This window comes from Pseudophryne corroboree, chromosome 2 (genome assembly GCF_028390025.1).
Source record: "Pseudophryne corroboree isolate aPseCor3 chromosome 2, aPseCor3.hap2, whole genome shotgun sequence".
Lineage (NCBI taxonomy): Eukaryota > Metazoa > Chordata > Amphibia > Anura > Myobatrachidae > Pseudophryne > Pseudophryne corroboree.
In genome coordinates, this window is record NC_086445.1 from 20,376,258 (window position 1) to 20,399,439 (window position 23,182).

The window sequence follows — 23,182 nt, forward strand, 5'->3', positions numbered from 1 at the left end:
AGGGCGCTGCCTTCCAGAGGGCGCCAACGCCGTGGCAAGATCCGCTGCTGGTGCCCCCCGGTGCCCGGTAGATGCGGTGCGCAATGAAGTCATTGCGCACCGCACTGCATTGTGGGAGCGGCACATAGACACTAGGGGTCATAATTGACTAGGGGGGCACAACTCTACAGGGGGCACAGTACTGGGGGCACAACTCTACAGGGGGCACAGTACTGGGGGCACGGCTCAACTAGGGGGCACAGCATACTTGCCTACTTTTGAAAAAGCGTTTCAGGGAGATTGTAAAAGTAACACCTAACAGTGCGGATGTGTACTGCTACATCTGAGAGGCGTGTCATGAAAATAACTTACATCCACATGTAAATGATCCCCAAAGTTAGTAAGATCTACTTGTTGAAGAAAAGACAGTGATATTTTGCAGTATTTTTTGTGTGTATTGTGTTTTACAAGAGGTTCCATGGGGCAGATGTATTAACCTGGAGAAGGCATAAGGAAGTGATAAACCCGTGATATGTGCAAGGTGATAAAGGAACCAGCCAATCGGATCCTAACTGTTAATTTACATATTGGAGCTGATTGGCTGGTGTCTTTCACCTTGCACTTATCACTGGTTCCTTATGCCTTCTCCAGGTTAATACATCTGCCCCCATATACTGTAAGTGGCCACAAGAAACCTTTACAATGCATGTAGCCATAGGGATCAATGGGGCAGATGTATTAACCTGGAGAAGGCATAAGGAAGTGATAAACCAGTGATATGTGCAAGGTGATAAAGGCAGCAGCCAATCAGATCCTAACTGTTAATTTACATATTGGAACTGATTGGCTGGTGCCTTTATCACCTTGCACATATCACTGGTTTATCACTTCCTTATGCCTTCTCCAGGTTAATACATCTGCCCCATTGTGCCTTATAACCAATACAGGGAAATGGCAACGATGTTCCCATTTGAATGTATGTATCTCTGATTTCTCTTTTTTTGAGGGAGATTGAGGGACTATTCAGGGAGGGAGGGAGATTGCTACAATTTCAGGGAGTCTCCTGCAGAATGAGGGAGGGTAGGCAACTATGGGGCACAGTACTAGGGGCACGGCGCAACTAGGGGGCACAACTCTACAGGGGGCACAGTACTGGGGGCACGGCGCAACTAGGGGGCACAACTCTACAGGGGTCACAGTACTGGGGGCACGGCGCAACTAGGGGGCACAACTCTACAGAGGGCACAGTACTGGGGGCACGGCGCAACTAGGGGGCACAACTCTACAGGGGGCACAGTACTGGGGACACGGCGCAACTAGGGGGCACAACTCTACAGGGGTCACAGTACTGGGGGCACGGCGCTACTAGGGGGCACAACTCTACAGGGGGCATGACTGACCACGCTCCTTCTCCATGAAGCCACGCCCCTATTTTTATCACCCGGGGCGCCACAAAGTCTAGATCCGGCCCCGGTCAGGAGGCGTCTATGTACACAAGACACCTCATAGCACAGCAGCTGCGTCCAAAGACTCAGCTGCTGTGCTGATGTGTCCATCGCTGAGCCAGGCCCTACGTCCCCCATCAGTCCCCATAAAAGCAGAAACACCTCTCTGCAGACCGGATGAAGGACACGTTTTCACAATGACATCCGTCCTGTGTAATATTGTGCGGTGTTGGTGGCCGTGTACTTGTTGCTTCTCTGCAGCAGTCACTTCTCTTTGCCTATATATAATATACTGTATACAATGAAGGCAGAAGCTACGTGAATGTGTAAAGTGTGTGACGCTGGTGTGTGTGTGTGTCGGCAGCGAGAGGAAGTGAGAGCGTTTCCCTGCATGTCACGGGTGGGTGACTGTGACATAAAGCCACACTCCATACTTTGCATATAGGAGCCCTGCTTTGTTTTCCCCTGTGATATACAGTTGTAGGTTGTTCTTATGTTACCCACCTGACATTGTAGGTGTGCTGTGTTGTGATATAATGTAGGAAACACTCCGGCCTTGCTGTATATAAGGTGGTACTCCTCACGGCTCCGGGGTGTTGGCTGCACATTAGATGATAGAGTTCCCATGCTACGGCATCTTGTCAGCTATAACTAATTATAATACACTAGACAATTATAGTATATGATGTATACTGTAATATAGTGTAATGCAGGGGCGGATTGGGCAGATGGCTCATCGGAAACCTTCCTGGTGGGCCAGCGTGCCTGTGGGGCCTGCTTTGTTTGTTGACATGTGGCCATGACCCCCCACATGACAGAGAGCCCACCGGCGCTCACTACACTCACACGCTGCACTGTCCCCATTCATTCTGTTACTCCATCTGTGTGCATTGTCTGCAGTACAGCAACTCTGCCATCCAACATCTCACAGGAGTGTATATACAGCATCTGTGTGCCTCAGATCAGTGTATATACAGCATCAGTGTGCATTGTCTGCAGTACAGCAACGCTGCCATTCATCATCTCACAGTAGTGTATATACAGCATCTGTGTGCCTCACATCAGTGTATATACAGCATCATTGTGCATTGTCTGCAGTACAGCAACTCTGCCATCCAACATCTCACAGTAGTGTATATACAGCATCTGTGTGCCTCACATCAGTGTATATACAGCATCAGTGTGCATTGTCTGCAGTACAGAAACTCTGCCATCCATCATCTCACAGTAGTGTATATACAGCATCTGTCTGCCTCACATCAGTGTATATACAGCATCAGTGTGCATTGTCTGCAGTACAGCAACTCTGCCATCCAACATCTCACAGTAGTGTATATACAGCATCTGTGTGCCTCACATCAGTGTATATACAGCATCAGTGTGCATTGTCTGCAGTACAGAAACTCTGCCATCCATCATCTCACAGTAGTGTATATACAGCATCTGTCTGCCTCACATCAGTGTATATACAGCATCAGTGTGCATTGTCTGCAGTACAGCAACTCTGCCATCCATCATCTCACAGTAGTGTATATAGTACAGCATCTGTGTGCCTCACATCAGTGTATATACTGCATCTGTGTGCCTCACATCAGTGTATATACTGCATCTGTGTGCCTCACATCAGTGTATATACAGCATCTGTGTGCCTCACATCAGTGTATATACTGCATCTGTGTGCCTCAAATCAGTGTATATACTGCATCTGTGTACATCACATCAGTATATACACAGCATCTGTGTGCATTGTCTGCAGTACAGCAACTCTGCCATTCATCATCTCACAGTAGTGTATATACAGCATATTTGAATTGTAGTGTAGCGCTCACTACAATTCAAATATTTCTGCAATCTGTAGTCTGGTCGCCTACAAGTGTTAGCAGCTCGTCCACACATTAGGATCTCAGTGCGCAGATAACCCAACAACAATACTATATACAGCATATGTGTGCCTCACATCAGTGTATATACATCATCTGTGTACCTCACATCAGTGTATATACAGCATCTGTATGCTTCACATCAGTGTATATACTGCATCTGTGTGCCTCAAATCAGTGTATATACTGCATCTGTGTACATCACATCAGTGTATACACAGCATCTGTGTGCATTGTCTGCAGTACAGCAACTCTGCCATCCAACATCTCACAGTAGTGTATATACAGCAGCTGTGTGCTTCACATCAGTGTATATACAGCATCTGTGTGCATTGTCTGCAGTATAGCAACTCTGCCATCCATCATCTCACAGTAGTGTATATACAGCATCTGTATGCCTCACATCAGTGCATATACAGCATCTGTGTGCCTCACTTCATTGCATATACAGCATCTATATGCCTCACATCAGTGCATATACAGCATATGTATGCCTTACATCAGTGTATATGCAACATCTGTGTGCCTCACATCAGTGTATATATACTGTAGCATCTGTATACCTCACATCAGTGTATATATTGCATCTGTGTGCCTCACATCCGTGCATATATACTGTAGCATCTGTGTGCCTCACATCAGTGCATATACAGCATCTGTATGCCTCACATCAGTGTATATACAACAACTGTGTGCCTCACATCAGTGTATGTACAGCATCTGTGTGCCTCACATCAGTGCATATACAGCATCTGTATGCCTCACATCAGTGTATATACAGCATCTGTGTGCCTCACATCAGTGTATGTACAGCATCTGTGTGCCTCACATCAGTGCATATACAGCATCTGTATGCCTCACATCAGTGTATGTACAGCATCTGTGTGCCTCACATCAGTGCATATACAGCATCTGTATGCCTCACATCAGTGTATGTACAGCATCTGTGTGCCTCACATCAGTGCATATACAGCATCTGTATGCCTCACATCCGTGTATATGCAACATCTGTGTGCCTCACATCAGGTAATATATACTGTAGCATCTGTATGCCTCACATCAGTGTATATACAGCATCTGTGTGCCTCACATCTGTGTATGTACAGCATCTGTGTGCCTCACATCAGTGCATATACAGCATCTGTATGCCTCACAGTGTATATACAGCATCTGTGTGCCTCACATCCGTGTATGTACAGCATCTGTGTGCCTCACATCAGTGCATATACAGCATCTGTATGCCTCACATCAGTGTATGTACAGCATCTGTGTGCCTCACATCATTGTGTATACAGCATCTGTGTGCCTCACATCAGTGTATGTACAGCGTCTGTGTGCCTCACATCAGTGTATGTACAGCATCTGTATGCCTCACATCCGTGTATATGCAACATCTGTGTGCCTCACATCAGGTAATATATACTGTAGCATCTGTATGCCTCACATCAGTGCATATACAGCATCTGTGTGCCTCACATCAGTGTATGTACAGCATCTGTGTGCCTCACATCAGTGCATATACAGCATCTGTATGCCTCACAGTGTATATACAGCATCTGTGTGCCTCACATCAGTGTATGTACAGCATCTGTGTGCCTCACATCAGTGCATATACAGCATCTGTATGCCTCACATCAGTGTATGTACAGCATCTGTGTGCCTCACATCAGTGCATATACAGCATCTGTATGCCTCACATCAGTGTATGTACAGCATCTGTGTGCCTCACATCAGTGCATATACAGCATCTGTATGCCTCACATCCGTGTATATGCAACATCTGTGTGCCTCACATCAGGTAATATATACTGTAGCATCTGTATGCCTCACATCAGTGCATATACAGCATCTGTGTGCCTCACATCAGTGTATGTACAGCATCTGTGTGCCTCACATCAGTGCATGTACAGCATCTGTGTGCCTTACATCAGTGTGTATACAGCATCTGTGTGCCTCACATCAGTGCATATACTGCATCTGTGTGCCTCACATCATTGTGTATACAGCATCTGTGTGCCTCACATCAGTGTATGTACAGCATCTGTGTGCCTCACATCAGTGTGTATACAGCATCTGTGTGCCTCACATCAGTGTATGTACAGCATCTGTGTGCCTCACATCAGTGTTTATACAGCATCTGTGTGCCTCACATCAGTGTATGTACAGCATCTGTGTGCCTCACATCAGTGTGTATACAGCATCTTTCGGCACTACCCCTAGCTACACATAATCTTTGTGTATGCCACGTTATATCATACACAATGACACAGCTACTGGCTTCGGCACACCTAGACAACCTGGCCGTCACCCCCCGTTTCCGGAAATGCTCCGTGTGGCCATTCCATACGCCAGAAGCGTCTCAGTCCTGCTGCAGCTGACGTTACTGAAACCTACGTGAATTCAGCCCTTCGTACAGTAGCCAGACATTGCTCACTTTGCTGCACACCTCTCCTCGTCCAGGGGCTCACTGCCTCTATTTACTAAGCCTTGGACGGAGATAAAGCGGGGAGAGATAAACTACCAGCCAACCAGCTCCTGTCATTATTCAAACACAGCCTGTGACATGACAGTTAGGAGCTGATTGTTTGGTACTTTATCTCGTCCACTTTATCTCTCTCCAAGGATTAGTACTTGAAGGTGAAATTTAATGATGTTTTGAGTTAAAACTTTTCTTTATTATTTAGTTTCTGTTACATAGGGGAGAATTCAGAATGAATAGATTTATTCCATAGCCACTAGTTCAGGGCTTCCCACCCATAGTCCTCAAGGGAAGGGTTTAAGGTTAGCCATACTTGCGCACAGGTGGCCTCTGATATTGCTGTAGCAACCCAAGTCCTGGCTTGGGGTCAAAGGGTCCACCCGGAATGTGTATCCCGGGACTGACCTGGATTAGCCGCAGTGTGAAAGGTGCCACTCGGGATATTTTTATGGCTGCTGATTGGCTGTTCATCTCGAAGGCCCGCCTCACGGGAGTGACACAGGTTCAGTGTGATCGGGGACCAACCCAGGTCCAGGGTGCAGTTGAAACCGTGTTCCCACTACAGGCTGGACGCGGGTTATTTCAGACTGCACCTGTGTCTCATGCTGCCAGATCTGCCGGTGCCAGGGAAGCCACCAGCACTGGTTTTGCCTATTACATTGACCATAAATAATTCGTATTGGTCTTGGACCACCAACCCAGGGCACCCCTGCAAGTGTCCCGGGCACCAGGGTGGGAACCACTGGTCTACAGAATATTAAATAAATGATTTGAAAACACTGTCTTGTCTCATTAGACGTGAAGGCGAATCTATATTTACCATAACCATATCACAGATTTATACAGGACCATAATGGCACATATGATGGGAAACAAAGCCTTTCATTCCTGTATGTTAAAGCTCCACTGCTGAGGTTATTGTAATAATGGCTCCATATGGTATACCTAATAAATTCCCAGGCAACACATACAAAGATCTGTAACAAGCTGTAATAGAAATTCTTTCCTAGTTCAGTCTGTTATGCGAATCATAAACACGTCGTAGAACAATACTCATTGTCCTTGATGAAGAAACACATTGCTGGGATAAAAAGCGCTGCTGTATCTCTCATGTAGCCAAATGTAACCTTACATCTATCCATAGGTGTCTCTTGTTCTGTGATTCACTACACCTACCTTAGGGTTAGGCTGCAGGGGTGGGAGGTTAGGGTCAGGCTGCGGGGATGGGAGGTTAGGGGTCAGGCTGCGGGGGTGGGAGGTTAGGGTTAGGCTGCAGGGGTGGGAGGTTAGGGTCAGGCTGCAGGGGTGGGCGGTTAGGGTCAGGCTGCAGAGGTGGGCGGTTAGGGTCAGGCTGCAGGGGAGGGCGGTTAGGGTCAGGCTGCAGGGGTGGGAGGTTAGGGTCAGGCTGCAGGGGTGGGCGGTTAGGATCAGGTTGCAGGGGTGGGCGGTTAGGGTCAGGCTGCAGGGGTGGGAGGTTAGGGTCAGGCTGCAGGGGTGGGCGGTTAGGGTCAGGCTGCAGGGGTGGGAGGTTAGGGTCAGGCTGCAGGGGTGGGAGGTTAGGGTTAGGCTGTGGACAGGGGTTTGAGGTTAGGGTTAGGTTGCAGGGGTGGGAGGTTAGGGTTAGGTTGCAGGGGTGGGCGGTTAGGGTCAGGCTGCAGGGGTGGGCGGTTAGGGTCAGGCTGCAGGGGAGGGCGGTTAGGATCAGGTTGCAGGGGTGGGAGGTTAGGGTCAGGCTGCAGGGGTGGGAGGTTAGGGTCAGGCTGCAGGGGTGGGAGGTTAGGGTCAGGTTGCAGGGGTGGGAGGTTAGGGTCAGGCTGCAGGGGTGGGAGGTTAGGGTTAGGCTGTGGACAGGGGTGGGAGGTTAGGGTCAGGCTGCAGGGGTGGGAGGTCAGGGTCAGGCTGCAGGGGTGGGAGGTTAGGGTCAGGCTGCAGGGGTGGGAGGTTAGGGTTAGGCTGTGGACAGGGGTGGGAGGCTAGGGTTAGGTTGCAGGGGTGGGAGGTTATGGTCAGGCTGCAGGGGTGGGAGGTTAGGGTCAGGCTGCAAGGGTGGGAGGTTAGGGTCAGGCTGCAGGGGTGGGCGGTTAGGGTCAGGCTGCAGGGGTGGGCGGTTAGGGTCAGGCTGCAGGGTTGGGAGGTTAGGGTCAGGCTGCAGGGGTGGGAGGTTAGGGTTAGGCTGTGGACAGGGGTGGGAGGTTAGGGTCAGGCTGCAGGGGTGGGAGGTTAGGGTCAGGCTGCAGGGGTGGGAGGTTAGGGTCAGGCTGTGGACAGGGGTGGGAGGTTAGGGTTAGGTTGTAGGGGTGGGAGGTTAGGGTCAGGCTGCAGGGGTGGGAGGTTAGGGTTAGGATGTGGACAGGGGTGGGAGGTTAGGGTTAGGTTGCAGGGGTGGGAGGTTAGGGTCAGGCTGCAGGGGTGGGCGGTTAGGGTCAGGCTGCAGGGGTGGGAGGTTAGGGTTAGGCTGCAGGGGTGGGCGGTTAGGGTCAGGCTGCAGGAGTGGGAGGTTAGGGTCAGGCTGCAGGGGTGGGCGGTTAGGGTCAGGCTGCGGGGGTGGGAGGTTAGGGTTAGGCACTATGGGGGTAGATTATGGTTAGGCTGCGGGAATGGAGGGGGTAGGGGACAGGGGTTAGCATAGTAAACTCACGCTTGTCGGCATTTCATACTGTGGGATGCCAGGGCGTCAGTATTTTGACCGCCGGCATCCCGCACAGCGGTCATTCATACCGAACCCTTTTAACAATGCACTCAACAGGCAGAGGTTTTTATTACATCAAAGATCAAACACCTACAGTAAGCAAATGCTGCTATAATGTATCCAATTAGATTAATCAGCCTGTCTGAAAGCCTCAAATACCACAATAGAGCCACTCAGTTGTAAGCATCAAAGTATCATATAATGACGGAGATGAGGAGGCTGTCTTTCCTAGGGATGATCCTTGACACAGAAGTGCAGAGGATATTTCTACCGGTGGAGAAAGCGTTGATGATACAAACAATGGTCCAGGATGTCTTGAATCCAGCCCGGGTATCTGTTCATCAGTGCATTCGTCTTCTGGGGAAGATGGTGGCCTCCTACGAGGCTCTACAGTATGGAAGATTTCATGCACGGTCCTGCCAACTGGATCTCCTGGACAAGTGGTCGGGATCTCACCTGCACATGAACCAGAGGATGCGTCTGTCGCTGAAAGCCAGGATTTTGCTCCTATGGTGGCTGCAATGCCTCACCTTTTCGAGGGCCGCAGGTTCGGGATTCAGAATTGGATCCTTCTAACCATGGATGCAAGTCTCAGAGGTTGGGGAGCAGTCACCCAAGGGGAAAACTTCCAAGGAAGATGGTCAAGTCTGGAATCCATCCTTCTGATAAACATTCTGGAACTAAGAGCCGTGTACAACGGTCTTCTACAAGCGGCACATTTTCTGCAAGATCAGGCCATCCAGATACAGTCGGACAATGTAACGACGGTGGCCTACATAAACCAACAGGGCGGAACGAAGAGCAGAGCTGCAATGGCAGAGGTAAGAAAGATTCTCCTCTGGGCAGAAAAGCACGCAATGGTGTTATCAGCAATCTTCATTCCGGGAGTGGACAACTGGGAAGCTGACTTCCTCAGCAGACACGACCTCCATCCAGGAGAGTGGGGACTCCACCCCGAGGTGTTCACGGAGGTGACAATTCTTTTGGGCGTACCTCAAATAGACATGATGGCCTCCCGCCTCAACAAGAAGCTTCGCAGGTACTGTTCCAGGTCGAGAGACCCACAAGCAGTGGCAGTGGACGCACTGGTAACGCCGTGGATCTTCCACTCGGTGTATGTGTTTACTCCTCTTCGACTCATCCCAAGGATTCTAAAACTTATAAAAAGAACAAGAGTTCAGGCGATCCTCATTGCTCCGGACTGGCCAAGACGAGCTTGGTATGCAGATCTTCTGGAGTTACTGCTGGAAGATCCGAGGCCTCTTCCTCTTCGAGAGGACCTTCTACAACAGGGGTCGTTCGCTTATCAAAACTTACCACGGCTGCATTTGACGTCATGGAGGTTGAACGCCAGATCTTAGCTCGGAAAGACATTCTGACCAAAGTCATTCCTACCCTGATACAGGCTAGGAAGGGGGTAACGTCTAAACATTACCATCGCATTTGGAAAAAGTATGCGTCTTGGTGTGAATCCAAGAAGTTTCCTAAGGTGGAGTTTAAACTGGGACGGTTTCTCCTCTTCCTGCAAGCAGGTGTGGATGTGGGCCTGCCATTTTCTTCCAGAAACAATTGGCTTCCCTCCCTGATGTTCAGACTTTCTTGAAAGGGGTGTTGCACATCCAGCCTCCCTTTGTGCTTCCTACGGCACCTTGGGATCTTAACTTGGTGTTGCAGTTCCTGCAATCGGATTGGTTCGAGCCTCTACAGGAGGTTGAGGTAAAGTTTCTCACTTGGAAGGCGGTCACACTGTTGGTATTAGCTTCGGCTAGGCGTGTGTCTGAATTGGGGGCATTGTCCTGCAAGATCCGCTACTTGATTTTCCATGAAGATAGAGCTGGGCTCAGGAATCGTCAACAGTTTCTTACAAAGGTTGTGTCGGCTTTTCATATCAACCAACCTATTGTGGCGTCAGTGGCGACTGACTCCTCAAAGTCCTTGTATGTTGTGAGGGCTTTGAAGATTTATGTGAAGAGGACCTCGCATCACAGGAAGTCGGACTCTCTGTTTGTGCTTTATGATCGCAACAAGATTGGGTGTCCTGCTTCTAAGCAGACTATTTCTCGCTGGATCAGGTTTACTATCCAGCATGCTTATTCTACAACAGGATTGCTGTGTTCAAAATCTGTTAAGGCCCACTCTACTCGTAAAGTGGGTTCTTCCTGGGCGGCTGCCCAGGGTGTCTTGGCTTTACAGTTTTGCCAAGCGGCTACTTGGTCAGGGTAGAACACGTTTGCTAAGTTCTACAAGTTTGATACTTTGGCCTCTGAGGACCTAAAGTTTGGTCAATCAGTTTTGCAGGAGCCTCTGCGCTCTCCCTCCCGTACTGGGAGCTTTGGTACATCCCCATGGTACTAATATGGACCCCAGCATCCTCTAGGACGTAAGAGAAAATAGGATTTTAATTACCTACCAGCCTAGCGCTTCGCTCTCCTGCAGTTGTTACTTGGTTCGGTACTACCTTGTTACTTGGTTCAGTACTGCTTTGTTGTTTGTTTAGTACTGTGTTGTTACTCAGGGTTGCCGACTTCTGGGCTGCTCTCTCCGGGAGAGAGCAGCCCGTCGGCTCAGCAGGGGGGGGGGCTGAGGTGACGTGCAGGGGACGGGACAGAGGCGAAACGGGGCGGGGCAGAGGCGGAACGGGGCGGGGCTTCCGGGCAGCGTCATTTAAGCCACGCCACCCGCTGTGTAATGCCGCCATTACCGGCATTATACAGCAGGGGGCGTGGTTACGATGACGCGATTCAACAAGAAGCGCGTCATCACCTGCCCAGACCGCCCACTTTACTCGTTAAGTGGGCGGCCGGCATGGGGTGACCCCCGTAAATCGGGAGACTTGCCTGCTCTTCTGGGGGGCCGGGAGGGTCACCCGTATTTCGGGTAGGCAAGTATGTTGTTACTTGGTTAAGTACTGTTGTTCAGCTGTTCCTGAATTGTTCAAGCTAGTTAGCTTGGTTTTCTGTTGTTATGTGTGAGCTGGTGTGAATCTCACCACTATCTGTGAAGTATGTCCGTCTCCTCGGACATAGTTTCTAGACTGAGTCTGGTAGGAGGGGCATAGAGGGAGGATCCAGCCCACACTATTAAACTCTTAAAGTGCCCATGGCTCCCAAGGGATCCGTCTATACCCCATGGTACTAATATGGACCCCAGCATCCTCTACGGACTACGAGAAAAGGATTTACCGGTAGGTAATTAAAACCCTATTTTAATATTGTAGACTGTACACGATCTCATATTTTTGGGCCTAGTATCTAATCACTATTGGGTTTTTTGCACTATAAAAGACAAACTAGTGGTTATGGATTATGTCTATTCTTTATATAACCTCTATTCATATTGAAGCCATCCTCTTACTATTTTATGTAAACTAAGTAATAAAAGCAAAGCATAATTTAATTTAACCAATAAGATTGTCCCTAACACAGACTTACAGCTCTGTGTGATTTGTTCTGTCAGTGAGTGAGATGGGCGGAGTGATATTGCTCTGTGATATGTCCTGTCAGTCAGTGAGAGGGTTAGAGGGATATAGCTCTGTGTGATTTGTTCTGTCAGTGAGTGAGATGGGCGGAGTGATATTGCTCTGTGACATGTCCTGTCAGTGAGTGAGAGGGGTAGAGGGATATAGCCATAGTTGCCTACCCTCCCTCATTCTGTTCTGCAGGAGACTCTCTGAAATATCAGCAATCTCCCTCACTCCCTGAATAGACCAGCAATCTCCCTGATTGCACCTTACCCTCATTATGTAGCTGTTACATTCTTGGTGGGAAAAAAAAAATCATAGAAATATACATTCAAATGGGATCGTCAGTAACATTTCCCTGCATTGGTTATAAGGCACAATGATCCCTATGGCTACGTGATTTTAAATAAGGTTTCTCGTGGCCACTTACAATATATGGAACGTCTTGTAAAACACAATACACACACAAATCCTGAAAAGTATCAGTGTCCTTTCTTCAACAAGTAGATCTTTCGAACTTTGGGGCTCATTTACATTTGGATGTAAGTTATTTGTATGACACCTCTCTCAGATGTAGCAGTACATGTCCGCGCTGATAGGTGTTACTTTCACATCTCCCTGACATGCTTTTTCAAAAGTAGGCACGTATGGATATAGCTCTGTGTGATTTGTCCTGTCGGTGAGTGAGAGGGGCGGAGGGATATAGCTCTGTGTCAGAGGCGGAACTACCGGCAGTGCAAGCAGTGCGTTGCACTGGGGCCCGCCTCTGTCCAGGGGCCCAAGCATGTAATGAGTCAAACTGACTCATTACATGCCGCTGTGCACTGCGGGCAACCGCCCGGCGAGGAGAGGATCGCAGCGGTACGGGGGGAAGGAGGAGGAGGGAGGTGAAGGAGGGAGCTGTAGCAGCGCTTTGTTACTGGTGGAGGCGCTGCTGCTGCTGCTCCTCTGCTTCACTATAGGCTGTCTTCCGAGAACAGCCTATAGGGAAGCAGAGGGGCAGCAGCGCCTCCACCAGTAACAAAGCGCTGCTGCGGCTCCCTTCTTCACCTCCCTTCTCCACCTCCTCTACTGCCCGGGAATCGTCTGACGCGGCTGCACCGAGGAGCCTGAGCCGGCGGAGAGGGTAAGTATAATTCTTCTTTCTTTCTTTTTCTCTTTTTCTTTGTTTATTTCTCTTTCTTTCTTTCTTGGGCCTACCTGCCGCTATGTGTAAAAATGGGAGACTGCCTGCCGCTATGTGTAAAAAGGGGAATCAGCCTGCCGCAATGTGTAAAAAGGGGGGACTGCCTGACATAATGTGTAAAAATGGGGAATCAGCCTGCCGCAATGTGTAAAAAGGGGGGACTGCCTGACGTAATGTGTAAAAATGGGAGACTGCCTGCCGCTATGTGTAAAAAGGGGAATCAGCCTGCCGCAATGTGTAAAAAGGGGGGACTACCTGCCGCTATGTGTAAAAATGGGAGACTGCCTGCCGCTATGTGTAAAAAGGGGAATCAGCCTGCCGCAATGTGTAAAAAGGGGGGACTGCCTGACATAATGTGTAAAAATGGGGAATCAGCCTGCCGCAATGTGTAAAAAGGGGGGACTGCCTGACGTAATGTGTAAAAAGGGGGAATCAGCCTGCCGCAATGTGTAAAAATGGGGGACTGCCTGCCGCTATGTGTAAAAAGGGGGGACTGCCTGACGTAATGTGTAAAAAGGGGGAATCAGCCTGCCGCAATGTGTAAAAATGGGGGACTGCCTGCCGCTATGTGTAAAAAGGGGGACTGCCTGACGTAATGTGTAAAAAGGGGGAATCAGCCTGCCGCAATGTGTAAAAAGGGGGGACTGCCTGACGTAATATGTAAAAAGGGGGAATCAGCCTGCCGCAATGTGTAAAAAGGGGGGACTGCCTGACGTAATGTGTAAAAAGGGGGAATCAGCCTGCTGCAATGTGTAAAAAGGGGGGACTGCCTGACGTAATGTGTAAAAAGGGGGAATCAGCCTGCCGCAATGTGTAAAAATGGGGGACTGTCTGCCGCTATGTGTAAAAAGGGGGACTGCCTGACGTAATGTGTAAAAAGGGGGAATCAGCCTGCCGCAATGTGTAAAAATGGGGGACTGCCTGCCGCTATGTGTAAAAAGGGGGACTGCCTGCCGCAATGTGTAAAAATGGGGGACTGCCTACCGCTATGTGTAAAAAGGGGGAACTGCCTGACGTAATGTGTAAAAAGGGGGAATCATCCTGCCGCTATGTGTAAAAGGGGGGAACTGCCTGACGTAATGTGTAAAAAGGGGGAATCATCCTGCCGCAATGTGTAAAAATGGAGGACTGCCTGCCGCTATGTGTAAAAAGGGGGACTGCCTGATGTAATGTGTAAAAAGGGGGAATCAGCCTGCCACAATGTGTAAAAATGGGGGACTGCCTGCCGCAATGTGTAAAAAGGGGTAATCTGCCTGCCTCTATGTGTAAAAAGGGGTAATCTGCCTGCCGCAATGTGTAAAAATGGGGAATCTGCCTGCCGTAATGTGTAAAAATGGGGACGCTGTCTGCCGTAATGTGTAACAAGGGCACGCTGTCTGCCGTAATGTGTAAAAAGGGGACGCTGTCTGCCGTTATGTGTAAAAAGAGGAATCTGTCCGCTGTAAGGTGTAAAAGGGTCTCTACCTGGTGTAGTGGTGCTACTGTGCGGCGTAATTTGAATAATGGAGACTACTGTGCACCGTTTTATGAATTGGTATTATTTTGTGGCCACACCCCTTCCCCACGAAGCCACGCCACTATGTATTTTTGCGCGCGCCTAAGGCGCGCACTGCCCCTGTTTTGCATTCAGGGGTGGGCCTCCGATGCCGTTTCTAGCACACAGTGCTAAAATGTCTAGTTACGGCACTGTTGCTAGGTATCCATTTCTCTGGCCCTGAGCAGGTCCCCCTCACCAGATCCTCTCCAGGGGTGAGGGGGTGGACTTGGATGGGATATGTGTGTGTGTGGGGGGATGTGTGTGTGTGTGTGGGGGGGGGGGCCCAAAGCATTTTGTCGCACCTGGGCCCACCGCTCGCTAGTTCCGCCACTGCTCTGTGTGATTTCTCTGTCAGTGAGTGAGAGGGGTGGAGGGATACAGCTCTGTGTGATTAGTCTGTCAGTGAGTGAGAGGGGCGGAGGGATACAGCTCTGTGTGATTTGTCCTATTAGTGAGTTAGAGGGGCGGAGGGATATAGCTGTGTGTGATTTGTTCTGTCGGTGAGTGAGAGGGGCGGAGGGATATAGCTCTGTGTGATTTGTACTCTCAGTGAGTGAGAGGGGCGGAGGGATACAGCTCTGTGTGATTTGTACTCTCATTGAGTGAGAGGGGTGGAGGGATACAGCTCTGTGTGATTTGTACTGTCAATGAGTGAGAGTAGCGGAGTGATGCAGCCCTGTGATTTGATCTGTCAGTGAGTGAGAGGGGCGGAGGGATATAGCTCTGGGTGATTTGTCTGTCAGTGAGTGAGAGGGGCGGAGGGATACAGCTCTGTGTGATTTGTCTGTCAGTGAGTGAGAGGGGCAGAGGGATACAGCTCTGTGTGATTTGTACTGTCAGTGAGTGAGAGGGGCGGAGGGATACAGCTCTGTGTGATTTGTACTCTCAGTGAGTAAGAGGGGCGGAGGGATACAGCTCTGTGTGATTTGTACTGTCAGTGAGAGAGAGGGGCGGAGGGATACAGCTCTGTGTGATTTGTACTCTCAGTGAGTGAGAGGGGCGGAGGGATACAGCTCTGTGTGATTTGTCCTGTCAGTGAGTGAGAGTAGCGGAGTGATGCAGCTCTGTGTAATTTGTCTGTTAGGGGGCGGAGTGATTCAGCTTTGGGTGATTTGTCCAGTACATACCCAAACATCGACCTCTCACCATCGATGGCAAAATCCATTAACATCAGCCTCAAAACATCCGTGTGTGCAAAACATTGATGTCGTGGTCCCATGCCTACAGCAGAGTGCACTGGAGAGGCAGCTGGAGTAGTTATGGGAAGTTGGTATTTTGGAGGATAGGGGTAATTAGAGCATTGTGGCATTTGGTCTTTCAGCTACAGGCTATAAAGTAATGGCGTTGCTAGCGGTATTGGGTGCTGTAGTCTGACGCGTTACTTCACCTTATGCAGGAGATCCGCTGCATTCCGCATAGAGCAAATATGGGAGTGTATTCAGCACGAGTATTTCTGTCCAGTAAGTGTTACTTCCAAGTCATACCCAGTTATCATACATGAAAACAATGAACATTAAACCACTCCTTCTGGGAATGAGCTATTCCACTGGGTCTCGCACTCTGTCCTCAGGACCCCACACAGGTCATGTTTTCCAGGAGCACTGTCTATCACCAACTCTGACAATTTAAAGCTCCACAGGTGACCTGGAAAACATGAACTGTGTGGGGCCTGAGGACCGCGTTGGAGAATCAGTGGCCTATTCCAAATATGTGTCCTTTTTATATTGCCTGTATTATGCCTATATTTATATAGCGCCAGCATACTCTGTAACGCCTTACAAGTGGGACTGCATTGCTGTCAAATGGAAGCAGGAGAGCCGGTCAGAGAAGAGAGACATCCCCTTAATTCTCCTCTGTTTCTCATTCTAGGTTCTGATGAAGAGCTGTAATGAAGTGAGGACCATCCATGATGTCTGAAGGGTCACCTCTTCTTGTGTCTGAATGGCTCCAGACGATAAAGCTGGACCAGTACAGTGACCTCTTCCAGAGACGTGACCTGCACACTGTGTCAGATTTACGCAATCTCAGCGATGAGTCGCTAGCCGCAATTGGAGTAATTTTGCCTGGGCATCGTAAGCGTATGTTGGCGTCACTGCAGAAGTCAATTCCCCTGGACCAGCCTGTGGAGAGTGATGGTTTCCGACCAATTCCAAAGAAGCGCAACATCTTTCCAAAGCTGGCCCCTGAACAGCCGGCTCCTTCGCCAAACTTTGGGCCTATCCTCTCCTCCCAGCCCTTGGAGAAGACAAATAATCCTTGTTCGCCACCACCCATTCCGCCGAGGTTTGGGCACGGTCCCCCTCTCAAGTTTTCCATTAGTCCGCCCAAATCTCTCTCTCCTGACTGTTTCCTGGAAATCGTGCCCCTTGCTGAACCATGTACCCCAACTGCCATGATCCCATCCCCAATTGATGACGCCGGATGTTTGGAGAGTGTTGGAGAAGTGGTTCCAGATCTGGCAGCCCCCCCTTTGCCAGCCAAGCGTCACAAGATCGAGAGGAAGGCTTCCAGTAACAGCCCTCCACCCCTGCCCGCCAGACCCCCAAAGGTCATCCCTCTTGTGCCCAGCAGGTAAATGATGAATTGTATCTCCTTCTACATTGCTTATTCTCATTTCATTGCAATCACTGTTACAGAAACGCCATGATTAATACAACTGCCAGGGGAGGCCACGCCTTTTATCAGATGCATTTTTTGCACCAGGTGTATGGCTGGTGCAAGTGAGCCCTGATAATGAGCCAAGCATACGGATAGCAGAGATCTTGGGGGGCAGATGTAACATGTGCAGAGAGTTAGGTGTGGGAGGGACGTGTCCTAGCTCAGAGCTACATTGCAGTGTGAGAATAAAGCTGTCCAGCATGTGTGGGCTACTTGCAGAAGCAGTCAGTAACTGAGCACCTGGGTAACACCATGCTGCGCTGCAGAGAGGCAGATGTAACATGTGCAGAGAGGTGTGGGAGGGGCGTGTCCTAGTTCAGATCTACATTGAAGTGTCAGAGTAAAACTGTCCAGCATGTGTGGGCTACATGTGGAAGCAGTCAGTAACAGAGCACCTGGGTAACACCATGCTGTACTGCAGGGGGGCAGATGTAACATGTGCAGAGAGTTAGGTGTGGGAGGGGCATGTCCTAGCTCAGTGCTACATTGCAGTGTGAGAATAAAGCTGCCAGCATGTGTGGGCCACATGCAGAAGCAGCCAGTAACTGAGCACCTGTGTAACACCATGCTGCACTGCAGAGAGGCAGATGTAACATGTGCAGGGAGGTGTGGGAGGGGCGTGTCCTAGTTCAGATCTACATTGAAGTGTCAGAGTAAAACTGCCCAGCGTGTGTGGGCTACATGCAGAAGGAAAGAGTGTTGTTTTCACTGAAATACCTTTGAGGATAAAAAGAAACGTACAGTAGGATATTAGTCATTTCTGCATCGTGTTGTCCTATATCCTGACCCCTAGAGGGCGCTGCTCATACTATGCACTTGGCACTTTCACCACTTTGTTTTGTGTGTGGTTCATTGGGGGTAATTCCGAGTTGATCGCAGCAGGAAATTTTTTAGCAGTTGGGCAAAACCATGTGCACTGCAGGGGAGGCAGATATAACATGTGCAGAGAGAGCTAGATTTGGGTGAGTTATATTGTTTCTGTGCAGGGTAAATACTGGCTGCTTTATTTATACACTGCAAATTGGATTGCAGATTGAACACACCACACCCAAATCTAACTCTCTCTGCACATGTTATATCTGCCTCCCCTGCAGTGCACATGGTTTTGCCCAACTGCTAACAAAAATCCTGCTGCGATCAACTTGGAATTACCCCCATTGTTGGGTGTGACCTCCCACTAATGACTTATCTTATCCATGTTACCTGCGCTTGGGTAGAGCTATTTGTTATTCTGATAACTTTCCTTTTTAGACTTGTGGTAAGAAATCCTTGTCTCTCCGGCAGCAATTTTAGGTTTATCGTGCAAGTTCTAGGTGAATGTTATTGGTCATATAGTGTAACAGTAACGATGTCCAGCATTTGTGTGCTAGATGCAGAAGCAGCCAGAATTTACCCTGCACCATTATTATTATCATCCTGTATTTATATGGCGCCACAAGGATTCCACAGCGCCTAACACAGTACATAAACAGATGAGCAAAACTAGAAAACAGTGACTTATCGTACAAAACAACGCAGGGCAAATACATGGTATATAGACATTGCTGCACCAGGGGACGGGACAAGTCATAATAATGAAATAAGTATTAGGGTGGCAGTGGCGCACCCAGGGGGGGTTTCCGAGTACCCAGAAACCCCCCTCCACTAAAGGAGCTGCATGAGTATTATTAATGACTGTCTAGCGTCCTCTGCAGCCTGCTGTCTTCCTGGTGGCACTTGCAAGTGCAATAAAAGTTTACTTTATTTTTGAATTATAGTACATATATCTCCATGTGCCTACATATATACACATGTATATACATACATACATACATACATACATACATATAAACACACACACACATATGATATATATATATATATATACATGTGTATATATATGTGTACTGTATGTGTATATATATATGTATGCATGTTTAATATGCTATGTATATGGGTTCACTACGATCTCCCGGCGGCCGGCCTCCCGGCGACCAGCATACCAGCGCCAGGAGGCCGGTCGCCGGCTTACCAACAGTGTGGTGAGCGCAAATGAGCCCCTTGCGGGCTCGCTGCGCTCGCCACGCTATTTTATTCTCCCTCCAGGGGGGTCGTGGACCCCCACGAGGGAGAATAAGTGTCGGTATGCCGGCGGTCAGGCTCCCGGCGCCGGTATGCTGGTCGCCGGGAGCCCGACCGCCGGCATACTGAAGACCACCCGTGTATATGTATGTGTGTGTGTGTATGTGTGTGTGTGTATGTGTATGTGTGTATATATATATATATATATATATATATATATGTGTGTGTAGCTATATGTATGTATATATATATATATATATATATATATATATGTGTGTGTGTGTAGATATATATATATATATATATATATATATATACACACACACACACACACACTAGTTTTACGGACCCAGCATATACTGGGTCCCCTCAGTCCCCACCCCCGTGATTGGCTCCGCCCAGTTCTGGAAACCCCCCCCATGCAAATCCTGCGTTTGCCACTGGGTGGCAGAGGGCGAGGTTCTGATGTAAGGAGCATGGTGTAGAAGATAGTCTAAGTTTGAGAAGGAAATCACATGAGGTGAGGGGGCCCTGCTCGTGAGAGCTTACATTCTACAGGGAGGGGGAGACAGATGGAGTAGACCGTGAGCAAGGAGCGTTGCTTTTGTTGCTGCACTGAGAGAGTGACTGCTGCTCTGGACTCTATCAGAGACACAATGGTCCTAAGACAAAGTTATTCAATAAGGCGGACAAGTGTGCCTTAGTATGGCTACACACCAGGACAATTTGGCCTCCGATCCCCCGTTCTCGACGCGTCGTATGACCGATTTTATGGAAAAAGTACAGAATCGTACCTGTTTTGACAACGATTCCGATCCGATGCGTGCCCCCGCCACTAGTATGTCGGATTGGAGATTTTACCCACTGCAGTAAAGATTCGTCAATCCGACCTCCGATTGTGTGCCGATCGCATGCAGATCGTGTGTGTGTTTGCATCTCCAATCCATCACGAGACCATCGTGCCACCCGCCTATTTGAGTGGCATTTCCTGGACACTCCCATCCGCCGCCATCTTCTCCAGTATTGTGCAGGCTACAAGCGCAGCAGTGACCTTCTCCTTGAATTTGGATCCCATCCCAATCCAATTGCATCCCCTCAGCTAGTCCTGCCCCATTATTTAAATTTCAAAAGCCAATCTGCAAGATGGTCGCATGGTGTACTGTGCAACACACCATGCACCGGATCCGACCATCGAACGACCATCGGAATCGGATCGTGATCATTTGACAATTGTTTGACACAAATGCAGTTTTTTTTAACAAATCGTAAGCCTGGGACTATATCCCGGGAAGTTCAAGGGAAATTGTTTCACGATCGTCGTGGTCGTTCTGGTGTATAGCTACCCTTACTTTTGTCACATCGATCACAGGACATAGGCTACTCTGTTTCTATATAGAGCATAGAATGAAACATATAGATCATTATAGGAGAGTTTTACGACATATATTATATACAATGTATAAAACGCAGGCGTGTCCAAGCGTTTTCAGGGCGGGTGTGTGACGTCAGCTCCGGCCCCGATCAGCCTGATGTGATCACACTGGAGGAGTAAGTCCTGGGCTGCGCACACACTGCACACACTGGATTTTTGCAGCTCGGCGTACACATGTGATCGCACACTTGCACGGCGAATTTACACTGCCCCTGGGGGCGGCGACTATCTGATCACAGGACAGCAAAGCTAGCAGCCCAGTGATCAGATTTGAATCACGCCCCTCAGTCTGCTTATCCCTGATGAAAGCACAGGTGTCCCCCAGAAACGAGCAATGAGTGACCCCAGTGTGGGCTGAAAGGATACTCTGTAATTGGTCACTTTAAGGTGAATATGTAATAAGTATGAATTTCCAGTCCAGCGAGTGTTACATATAAATCTTAGGATTCTCTTCTCACCATCAGTAACAGCTCATTGCTAACTCCTGCCACTGTATAGTGAGCGGGGAACGCGCTGCTACCACCAGGCTCCTGGAACCTCCTCATCTGGGTATGAGTGGACATACTGCTACAACACTTCCTGAGTGTCGGCTCTTTGCTACTGGTCCCTCACCATGGACCAGTCTGCATGGAGTACCCGGCACAGGGCTACAGCTGGTAGACACTACGCTCATTCCGCAACAGCCGGAGAACAGAAGAGCATTTTGCGCTACGCTGGTGGTCGCAGGACACAGCAGATACAGACGTCTTGAAACAAGTAGATGTTTATTGCTCAGAGAAAGTCTTCACAGGCCGTTACTCCACAGCATACAGGTTCTTCCTCAGAGGTACAATCCTCTCTGGTGATCAGAGGAGACACACATTCAGGACATAGTTACTCCACAGCATACAGGTTCTTCCTCAGAGGTCCAGTCCTCTGATAATCAGAGGATACACACATTCAGGACATAGTTACTCCACAGCATACAGGTTCTTCCTCAGAGGTACAGTCCTCTCTGGTGATCAGAGGATACACACATTCAGGACATAGTTACTCCACAGCATGCAGGTTCTTCCTCAGAGGTACAGTCCTCTCTGGTGATCAGAGGATACACACATTCAGGACATAGTTACTCCACAGCATACAGGTTCTTCCTCAGAGGTACAGTCCTCTCTGGTGATCAGAGGATACACACATTCAGGACGTAGTTACTCCACAGCATACAGGTTCTTCCTCCGAGGTACAGTCCTCTCTGGTGATCAGAGGATACACACATTCAGGACGTAGTTACTCCACAGCATACAGGTTCTTCCTCAGAGGTACAGTCCTCTCTGGTGATCAGAGGGTACACATATTCAGGACATAGTTACTCCACAGCATACAGGTTCTTCCTCAGAGGTACAGTCCTCTCTGGTGATCAGAGGGTACACATATTCAGGACATAGTTACTCCACAGCATACAGGTTCTTCCTCAGAGGTACAATCCTCTCTGGTGATCAGAGGATACACACATTCAGGACGTAGTTACTCCACAGCATACAGGTTCTTCCTCAGAGGTACAGTCCTCTCTGGTGATCAGAGGATACACACATTCAGGACGTAGTTACTCCACAGCATACAGGTTCTTCCTCAGAGGTACAATCCTCTCTGGTGATCAGAGGGTACACACATTCAGGACGTAGTTACTCCACAGCATACAGGTTCTTCCTCAGAGGTACAATCCTCTCTGGTGATCAGAGGGTACACACATTCAGGACGTAGTTACTCCACAGCATACAGGTTCTTCCTCAGAGGTACAGTCCTCTCTGGTGATCAGAGGGTACACACATTCAGGACATAGTTACTCCACAGCATACAGGTTCTTCCTCCGAGGTACAGTCCTCTCTGGTGATCAGAGGATACACACATTCAGGACGTAGTTACTCCACAGCATACAGGTTCTTCCTCAGAGGTACAGTCCTCTCTGGTGATCAGAGGGTACACATATTCAGGACATAGTTACTCCACAGCATACAGGTTCTTCCTCAGAGGTACAGTCCTCTCTGGTGATCAGAGGGTACACATATTCAGGACATAGTTACTCCACAGCATACAGGTTCTTCCTCAGAGGTGCAATCCTCTCTGGTGATCAGAGGGTACACACATTCAGGACGTAGTTACTCCACAGCATACAGGTTCTTCCTCAGAGGTGCAATCCTCTCTGGTGATCAGAGGGTACACACATTCAGGACGTAGTTACTCCACAGCATACAGGTTCTTCCTCAGAGGTACAATCCTCTCAGGTGATCAGAGGGTACACACATTCAGGACGTAGTTACTCCACAGCATACAGGTTCTTCCTCAGAGGTACAATCCTCTCTGGTGATCAGAGGATGCACACATTCAGGACATAGTTAC

General features: G+C 49.0%; 1 protein-coding gene across 1 annotated transcript in view; it reads left to right on the top strand.

Annotated features, from left to right (window-relative positions):
• ARAP1 (ArfGAP with RhoGAP domain, ankyrin repeat and PH domain 1) overlaps window positions 1–23,182 on the top strand; it is a 304,443-nt gene that overhangs the window by 70,512 nt on the left and 210,749 nt on the right. The window contains exon 3 of the mRNA XM_063950593.1: window positions 16,525–17,226. Within this exon, the coding sequence (XP_063806663.1) occupies window positions 16,562–17,226 (665 nt within the window). The 5' untranslated portion in view covers window positions 16,525–16,561. The remainder of the gene's footprint in view (window positions 1–16,524; window positions 17,227–23,182) is intronic.